Below are 9,616 nucleotides of genomic sequence, written 5' to 3' on the forward strand. Positions count from 1 at the left end.
TGAATGAGGGGAACATCCATAAAATAGACCCTTACAGACCAATAAAACTGTTGAGGCAGTTGTCAATGGAACGTGTATTTGAAATCCGCTGTGTGGTGAAAGTTCCATTGAAGCTACCAGCAAGGGGGAAATCGTTTCTGATTTCAAATACATGATCCATTGATAACTGCTTCCACAGTTTTAGAGGTCTGTACGGATCTATTTTACGGATGTTCCCCTCATTCATGGTCATACATCTGAGTTTTGGTGACTACCATAAATTGCAAGTTTCAATCAAGGACAGGTGTTATATACTCCAATGTTAAATCAAAACTGTTATACATTGCCATAAGACATATCTGTGTTGGTGCGACGTAAAGCAAATAGCAAAAAAAAAAAAAATTAACCTGTTAAAGTTTGCAATTATGACTGTCAATCTGATCATCACTGTCAAGAACACTACACAGACTTATTTGGAGTGTTTTTTAAAGTATTTTATGTGTGTTTATTTTATCTAGGGTTCATGTTTTTAGACAGATTCAGGTGTTTAATGTTTCTATATACCAATGATTATGACGGCTGATGATGACCGAAAAGGTTGAAACTAGTACCAAAATAAAAATATGAGGATATAATTGATACTAAGATATAGTTGTATTTGCATGTGTTTGTATTGAATAGATGGACCACTTAAAACCAAATCATTCGTAATATTTGATGTCAGTACGGATCAAAAATGAAACTTATAACATATGATAAAATATAATCTCACCTCATCCACGACCCCGTATCAGAAAATGGGACTACATACATACATACATACATACTAGATTTAAATAATACATGGTGTTAATGTATCTGTTACATCTATATGAATATTATTTATTTGAAATTAAAGTCAACAATGTTGTTACAATTAAAAATACTCTCCATTGATGATTGGTACTATCACTTCAGGATACTTATGATAACTTACTTTAGATAAAGAGAATGAACTATTGGAAAGAGGTTAATATAGTCTGAAATCCATGACTGCTCAAACAAAACAAATTTGGCTATGAAAACAGAGTACCAGTAATTATTGTTTTAACCATCTATTAATCAAAGCTGAATACAAAGAAACAGGATTGCAGACTGTTACTGGAAGGAGTATTATTTTGACAATGCATTCTTTCTTTTTCAGAAAATCTCTCCCACAATAAATGGCTTCATGGCGGAGTGAAGTTCATTGACTCCATCCCAAGAACTGCTTCTGGAAAAGTAAGAAGAAGAGAGCTCAGAGCCCTTGTTCAAACAACTTCTGACACCAGCAATATTATTTCTTGAAAAGTTGCAGCAAATTATAAGCAAATTTAATGATAATTATTTCACTCATTCATTTATCATCAGAATCACTAGCATAAGTTTCATTATTATCAAATCATTTGTTCTTGGAAGTGATGCCTACTTTGTTTTTCATTCCATTGTATATTAAGTAGACACTTCTCAAATAATGAAGAAAAGAAATTCTTCATTCAACCTTCCAGTTTAAGAAACAATATGTATACAAATTTTATTTTAAAGGAATATTTATTTATTTATTTATTTATTTATTTATTTATTTATTTATTTATTTATTTATTTATTTATTTATTTATTTATTTTACTTTATTTATTTATTATTTTATTTTACTTTATTTATTTAGTTTTATTTATTTAATTATTTATCTTTGTATTTATATGCTAACATACTACTAATCAATCAGTTATGTACACAAGAAAGCTGCAACTATGAATTTTCAAATTAATCTTTATAATACAGCGAGATTATCAAGAGTTCTGGGCTGTTGCTCAGTCAGCACCAAACTCAAATAACCCCACTGCAGTAGTAGCCAAATTTACATGTTGGTGACCTAGTCGCTGCTCTCAGCTAGGCCAGGGGCCACTTAATCAGACATCCTGAACCAGAGTTTACTTGCAGTAGAATGGCCAGGTCCTTTCCACTCCTCGGGCCAACAGTATGTGGGCTACCCATCCGAGTGGTGACCATGCCCAATGCTGCTTAACTTAGGAAATCTCACAGGAAATCTCACAGGATACGGTGTTCAAACAGGGCTACACCATTGGCCCACTGATGTTTATAAAAAGTTAAGAATAACCTTTCTACAGTGTGAAGAATGTGAAGGACATCAAGGTGATATTTATTAGGTATATCCTATAGACAGAAATATAGTATCCACATTGGTCCCTGAATACTGGCTATAATTAGGACACAGTGTGATCCCCACCCCCAATAATATAATAAATAAAGTCAACAGCATTCTACATAGTTGCCTAAGTGGATCCCAAGTTATCAGATTCAATGCAGACCCGAGTAGTCACTTTTTGAACAAAGGGTAAATAAACCTTGCCAATCCATTTCATAAATGATGGGATGTTGAAGTGCACCTCATAAAATTAACTGAGCCTTAAAAACAGTCCAGTAGATATCCATTTCGCTGTTAAATGACAGCACAAATGGAGTATCAAAATAAGTACAAGTCTGACTTGCCTATCTTAGTAGCCAAGAACATACATTTATTAATGTTCTACATTTTGCCCACATAATAAATTATGTTGTTAGTTTTACATCCCACTGCCTATACAATATCTTAATGGTTTTAGGAGATGCCAAAGTGGCAGAATTTTGCCCTGTAAGAGTTCTTTTATGTGCCAGTATTTCTACCAACACAAGGCTGACATATCTGAGCACCTTCAAATATCACCGGACTGAGCCTGAACTGAACCTGCCAAGTTGGACTCACAATCAGCAAGCCATTGCTCTACCGCCTGAGCTAACCAGCCTGGCTTGCCAAAATAACACTTGATTCTACACAAAAAATTCTGTGCAAGCATAAGCTAGCTGTTAACTTGTTAAAAAAGGATCATCATGATATTCAAACCTGACAGATTAAGTAATTCCATATTCCAAAAAATACTTACCCTACATAGACATCATCAAAAAATAAAAAATAAATGTGGCATACACCATATACTACATTAACCCTGACAGTAACACGTCTATAAATATCGCTTTAGTTACACCACACGTTTCGAAGACGTGTCACTCAAAGCCTATTATTTAAAGTTACATTAAAGTTACCAGATGGAATGAACAAGGAATAGAGGTGGTGGAGGGGATAACTCTCCCCTCCTTAAGAGGAATAGATGGCATTCATTTGCACAACACGTCAGAAAAACGTATGGTGTTACTGTCAGGGTTAATAGTAATATACTTTTTAACACCAGAACTATTTCATATACAGTAGTTACTAGTATATCAAATATACAGGATGCACACACACACACACACACACACACACACACAATATTTAAAATGTCTTTATACACTGGCAGCTGGTGAACTTTCAAACAGGAGGGATCAGAGAACATCCATGAAATATTATAATTATTATTGTCACTCGGATGCTGGTCCTGCGGTGATTACAATTGAGGAGCTATCTGAGGGTGAGAAAGCGGCCCTGGTCTAGATAGTCAAGAATAACAGATGAGAGGATTTGTCGTGCCAACCACATGACACCTCATAATCTGTGGGCCTTCGTGCTAAGCAGCGGTCGCTTGGTAGGCCATGGCCCTTTGGAGCTGCTGTGCCATGGGTCTTGGTTTTATTGGACACTCGTATGTCAATGTTCCTTTGTATAGATAACTTGTTCTCCTAATCTCCTGGTGGACAAATTTCTCCATCATCTTCTGATTGAAACCTGGTATTCCTGTATAACACATATAGGCCTACATAATACAAAGTCAGTGTGATGAAGCTCGCTTGAAGATTGGAATTCAATTCAGGATGTCAAAACATCGTCCTGCTTCAGCAGTAGCCAACTTTCTGATGCTTAGACTGTTGGTGAAAGTGTTGTTTAGATGTACAACAACTGACTTTTCACTTCTCGACCTTTCTTCATGAATTATGGAATGCATAGGTGCAATGGTTTTGTATTAAGTAGCTTGTGAATTGCTAACATGATTGGATCAACTATTGTGAATGAATGGAATATTCCAAATGTTTCAAATCTATCCTGTATTTGGTAGAGCTATGTGCCTCACTCACTACTGAGTCAGGCTTTCTGGGCCCCATAATCAGCATGCATGGAACATAGGCTATAGCACATCAACAGAACAGAGAAATTTCTGCTCAAATTTAGCAGACAACAGACTCTTTCAGCTAGCTCCAGAGTACACTATCTAACAAAAACACACCATAAAAATAACACATGTTGGAATCTAGAAAGTGATCCTACTAAGTACTAAGATACCACACAATCACAACACAGAGATAAATATTGGTAGTAATATCTGATCGGATCAGGCCCTGATGACCTTTACAAAGAAACCACTCCTGATCTTAGACTTTGAACTGTGTAAGATACATACCTGTCAATGTGATACACAGAAAAGTGTACAGCTACTGAAAAAAATGTGTAGTTAAACCGGAATATCATTCATAACTGTAAAGTGCTAATATTAATAATATAATAGAAGGAATTAATATCTTAATATCTACCCTCATGTCAGGGTAAACAAAGTCAATATGGTGCATCATTTCCAAGCTTTAATCTACCATTTTGTATTAAAATTAACAGTGACGATCATGACACCACTCTTATAATCTCATAATTATTTATAACCATGTAAAAGATGTCCTGCAATCAATAAAAGGATTAAAGGAGAAAAACATTATGTTCATTGATGGTTGCAATTCCCGTGGGAATATTTGTCTCCCTTGTCACTCAAATCTTTACCTTCAAATTCTCGTACTTTCTTCCCTTTCCGTTTTTCCCTTCCTCATGTGGTACATATTTTGAAAGTAATGAGGAATAGATAACCGAGCAAATTGGCAGAGCATGTTAATGCACTATGGCTATGGAGCTATGTTCTGCATTCAGGAGATGAATGGGCTTGAACCCCACTGTCGGCTATCCTAGGAATTGTTTCTGTACTTTCTTGTTATCATTTCCAGGCAAATTCCAGGACAGTTCCTATTCATAGGCCACAGCTGATTCCTTTCACCTCCTCACTCATTTTCATTCATCACCATCTATTTCATTTTTGTTAGCCCATCAACTGATGCTGGTGTCAGGAAGGGCATCCAACCATAAAAATCGAGCCGTATAATTTCATCTCACCTCATCCACGACCTGTATCAAGAAATGGATTAACAGGTAGATACACATACAATGAGGATTAGATAAAGGAAATCATGGGGTTATCAGCCCTAAAAAAAGAAAAGAAAGGGAGATGTGGTATTGATTATAGGCAATAATGAAAATAAAACAAGCATCAAAGAAGTAGAGATAAAGAAATAAATTTATGGTAATTCTGGGTTGTTGCTACTGTTTTATATAAGAGCCTTATGACTACCATATATACCCGTGTAATTTTTGCATTTTTGACCAAATTTTTGTTCTAAAATCTCACTGCGTAAATTACGTGAACTTTTTCTTTAAGGGATGAACTTACGCTGAAATGTCAAATAAAATCAATGAAATCACCAAGATAGCTGTGAAAAAACCATTTTGTATGAACACTGAACATTTATTTACAGATTAGACAAACATTAAGAAATATTTTTTATCACAACATTGCATGCCGTTTGTACATATTTATGGTAGGCTGTCCGTTTTCCATCACTGCAGTATTATACCATATACAAAGGAAATATTAACAAGCAGGTTCTCAAATTTGTATGACTTTAGTTTACCAGCAAGTCTACAGCTTTTAAATACTAGCTTCAAGTAGGTGACCAGGCAAAAAAATTAGCGTGGTTTGCTTTGCGCTGTTGTGCGCTGCTACAGAATGGCCTACAAATCTGTAATGATAAAGTAGATAATATGACAGTACATGCATTAGCATGAACGTTATGAACACTGTAACAAAATGCAAGTCGCATGCCAGTAACAAAAAGAGTGCTGATCAAACTTACCGATACACTTTCACATTTCATCATTGCTCTCGGCTGATGAAGAGTTGTCACATTCAGAGGAGAGTGATTCCATAAGTCATCATCTTCGAGACCATCCAGCGAGTTGGATATTCTCATGTTCCTGAAGCTCTTTGTAACCATTTCACATGGAATTAAATTTCAGCTTCTTATTATCCACTGGCAAATTCAATCTAAAGAAGGACGTTGAATCTTGCCATCTGGAGTGAATGTGTGCTGCCATCCATTCCGTATAAAAATGCTGGATATGATCGGATCTTTAAAAGGTTTGTTAATTGACACATCTACAGGTTGTAGAACAGATGTTAGTCCACCCAGAATTACTACCATGTCTGTTCTACCTTTGAGAAGAAAGTCCTTGACTCCTTGCCCGAGATGTCTCAAGAACTAACACGAATGGTAGGCAAAATAGAGCACCAAGTCAGCTTTCCCAGACAGTTGTTACCCAGTTTTTCATTAGATCACTGTCCATCCAGTCCTTTTCTTGCACGCGAACATGTATCCCATGTGGAAAATTACAGTTTGACATTGTCTTTCTCTTGAAGATAACATACGGTGGAAGTTTTCTTCCATCTGTGGTAAATTGCAAGCATATTATAATATATTAATTTCATGTCCATATTGATGTTTAATATAAACAATTATAAAGATACGAACCTTCCACCTAATCAATACTTTATTTTGTCTTATTAATATACAGGACCAGTTTCGACCTCCTTTGAGGTCATCCTCAGCTGGTCATATAATCTAATGTTAACCTAACATATAATTATAAATACATAATAGATATTATAATTACTATAATTAATAATAATAATTAGTAATAATTACAATAATTATAATTACAATACAATGTAATTATAATAGATATTATAATTATAAACGGTGGCCCTGTGGTGTAGGGGTAGCATGCCTGCCTCTTACCCAGAGCCCCCGGGTTCAATTCTCGGCAAGGTCAGGGATTTTTACCTGGACCTGAGGGCTGGTTCAAGGTCCACTCAGCCTATGTGATTAGAATTGAGGAGCTATCTGATGGTGAGATAGCGGTCCCGGTCTAGAAAGCCAAGAATAACAGCCGAGAGGATTCGTCGTGCTGATTACACGACACCTCGTAATCTGCAGGCCTTCGTGCTGAGCAGCGGTCGCTTGGTAGGCCAAGGCCCTTTGAGGGCTGTAGTGCCATGGGGTTTGGTTTGGTTTGATTATAATTATAAATACATAATAGATGAAATGAAATGTCGTATGGCTTTTAGTGCCGGAATATCCCAGGATGGGTTCGGCTCGCCAGGTGCAGGTCTTTCTATTTGACGCCCGTGGGCGATCTGCACGTCGTGATGATGATGAAGACAACACATACACCCTGTTGTAACCAAGGTTGAGATTTACAAAACACAACTTTATTATTCGCTTCAAATGCAAAATACACTATTTACACAAATAAAAATGAAATTTAACTTGAAGCAAAATGAATTAGGAATCTTGAGAAAGAGTCTATCTTCTGTACACTATATACAAGTTTACAGTATTTACATCCACTTCTATCTCGAAAAGATAGTCCTTGATATGAAAAGTCGATAGTCGAAAACTATCCGAAGTACTGACATAAATGTTTTGGAAAGTCCTTCCTTGCTGAGTTCATAAAAGCAAGTTCAATGTGGGAAGAATTCTTACTTGGCGAAACCAAGGGAGCTTGCATTAATTAGGGAAATATAACGGTATGTAATAGTATGACTGGATATGGGCAGCGGAATAAGAGGAGCGGTGACCAGAGGTGAGACCTCGTACTGCCAGAAATTCAGTCCACCTGGTCGAAGCACATTTTCAAGAGGAGTAGCCTCCGTGCTCGACGTAGGGTGTATTCTGGAGCTGGACACCGGGGCAAGTGGGCATCTGGACAGGCTGGGAGTTCCTCTTTATAGTACACACACGATGGTTCAGGCACGCGCACTGAGGGCTGCGCGTCGAGGCTAGAAGAATGACACTTGGCGCGCGTGTAGCTGGCTGGCGGAGCGAGAAGGGAGCGCCGGACATACAACACCCTCCCCTCCTAAATACGCCGGTACGGCGTGAAATGGCGGCGGCGCTGGCGGCGGCTGCGATGCTGGGCCGGAGCTGCTGATGTCTCTGTTGGATTGTCCGGAGCTGGGACCGGGCGGAGTGGCGCTGTCTCGTCCTGAAAGGAACCCATGGTTATTAAATGGTCTAAAGCTCGTTCAGCAATAGATTTATCTGGCTGAGCAATAGAATCAATAGCTGGACATGGGCGGTAGCGCAGACGTATCTGGTCTTGATGGCGGCAGATACGTTTCTCCGTAGTCTGTATTTCGTAGAGACGATGACCCAAAGATCTGCAGATGACTCCAGGTATCCAGAGTGGGTTTGACCTGAATGTCCGGGTGTAGACCTTGTCGTTGACTGAGAACTTTGTTGGTGAGGTCTGAGACTGGGCCGGAAGAGGCTGCAACAGAGAAAGTAAAGTTCTGTGAGGTCGTCCATGGAGCTTCTGTGCAGGAGTGATATTATCAGCGCCGGGCAGAGTTCTGTAGTTGCTTAAGAGTTGGAGCAATGCTTGGTCTTTAGTTAAGCCTGAAGAGACAGCTTTTTTCATACTTCTCTTAAATGTTTGTACAAAGCGTTCAGCTTCACCATTAGATTGAGGGTGAAAAGGCGGTGCTAGGATATGACGAATGCCATTATATGTGCAAAATTTCTTAAAAGCAGTAGCTGTAAATTGAGGTCCGTTGTCCGAAATGAGTACTTGAGGTAAGCCTTCTGTAGTAAATATTTTCTGTAGAGCACGAATGGTAGCTTCGGTCGTAGTAGTCGAATGCATATCCACTACATATGGAAAGTGCGATAGTGAATCGATGACTATTAACCACATGGAATTGAGGAAAGGACCTGCGAAATCGATGTGAACTCGTTCCCATGGAGTAGTAGCAGGAGGCCATGAAGCTAGATCAGAAGACGGGGCGTTCTGATTCAGTTGACATTGTTCACAATGACGGATGAGCTTTTCGATGGCGGCATCAATACCGGGCCAGTAGCAGTGTTGACGTGCTAGTTGCTTCGTACGGGATATACCCCAATGGCTTTGGTGTAATAATTCGAGAACTTGTTTCTGTAGGCTAAGTGGGATAACCACTCGGAAGATGGTGCCTGCTTCTAGGAGTACGACTCCAGCACGAGTCGTGAGACGATGCTGCATACGATGATAAGGTGCAAGGTGGGCGGGAAGATTGCTCTGAAGAGGCCAACCGTTGCGGATGTAAGTACGCACAGTAGCAAGTGTACTGTCCTTATCCGTAGCTTTAGCTAGGCAGGTAGCATCAATAGGAAAACTGGAGACAGTATCTTCAAGTTCTATGTCCAACTGAAGACATTCAGATTCTTGAGAATCGAAGGCAGTATCAGGACCAACTGGTAAGCGTGAGAGGGCATCAGCATTACAATGCTGGGATGTGGCTCGATAGACAATCTGATAGGAATAATCAGAAAGGAACATGGACCATCTTTGAAGCTTTCTGAGGGAATTCTCAGGGATCTTATTACCAGGATGGAATAAGTGTACGAGAGGCTTATGATCAGTAATGATCAGGAAATGGTTGCCATAGAGATATTCATTGAAACGGCGAATACCAAAGATGATGGCTAAAGCTT

General features: G+C 38.6%; 1 protein-coding gene across 2 annotated transcripts in view; it reads left to right on the top strand.

The window, feature by feature from the left end:
- LOC136867391 (uncharacterized) overlaps positions 1-4,681 on the top strand; it is a 75,721-nt gene extending 71,040 nt beyond the window's left edge. For both annotated transcript variants that reach the window (XM_067144576.2, XM_067144577.2), the window contains one exon: positions 1,163-4,681. In XM_067144576.2, the coding sequence (XP_067000677.2) occupies positions 1,163-1,305 (143 nt within the window). In that variant the 3' untranslated portion in view covers positions 1,306-4,681. The remainder of the gene's footprint in view (positions 1-1,162) is intronic.
- The last annotated feature ends 4,935 nt before the right edge of the window (positions 4,682-9,616 follow it).

The sequence above is a fragment of the Anabrus simplex genome, chromosome 3, assembly GCF_040414725.1.
Source record: "Anabrus simplex isolate iqAnaSimp1 chromosome 3, ASM4041472v1, whole genome shotgun sequence".
Lineage (NCBI taxonomy): Eukaryota > Metazoa > Arthropoda > Insecta > Orthoptera > Tettigoniidae > Anabrus > Anabrus simplex.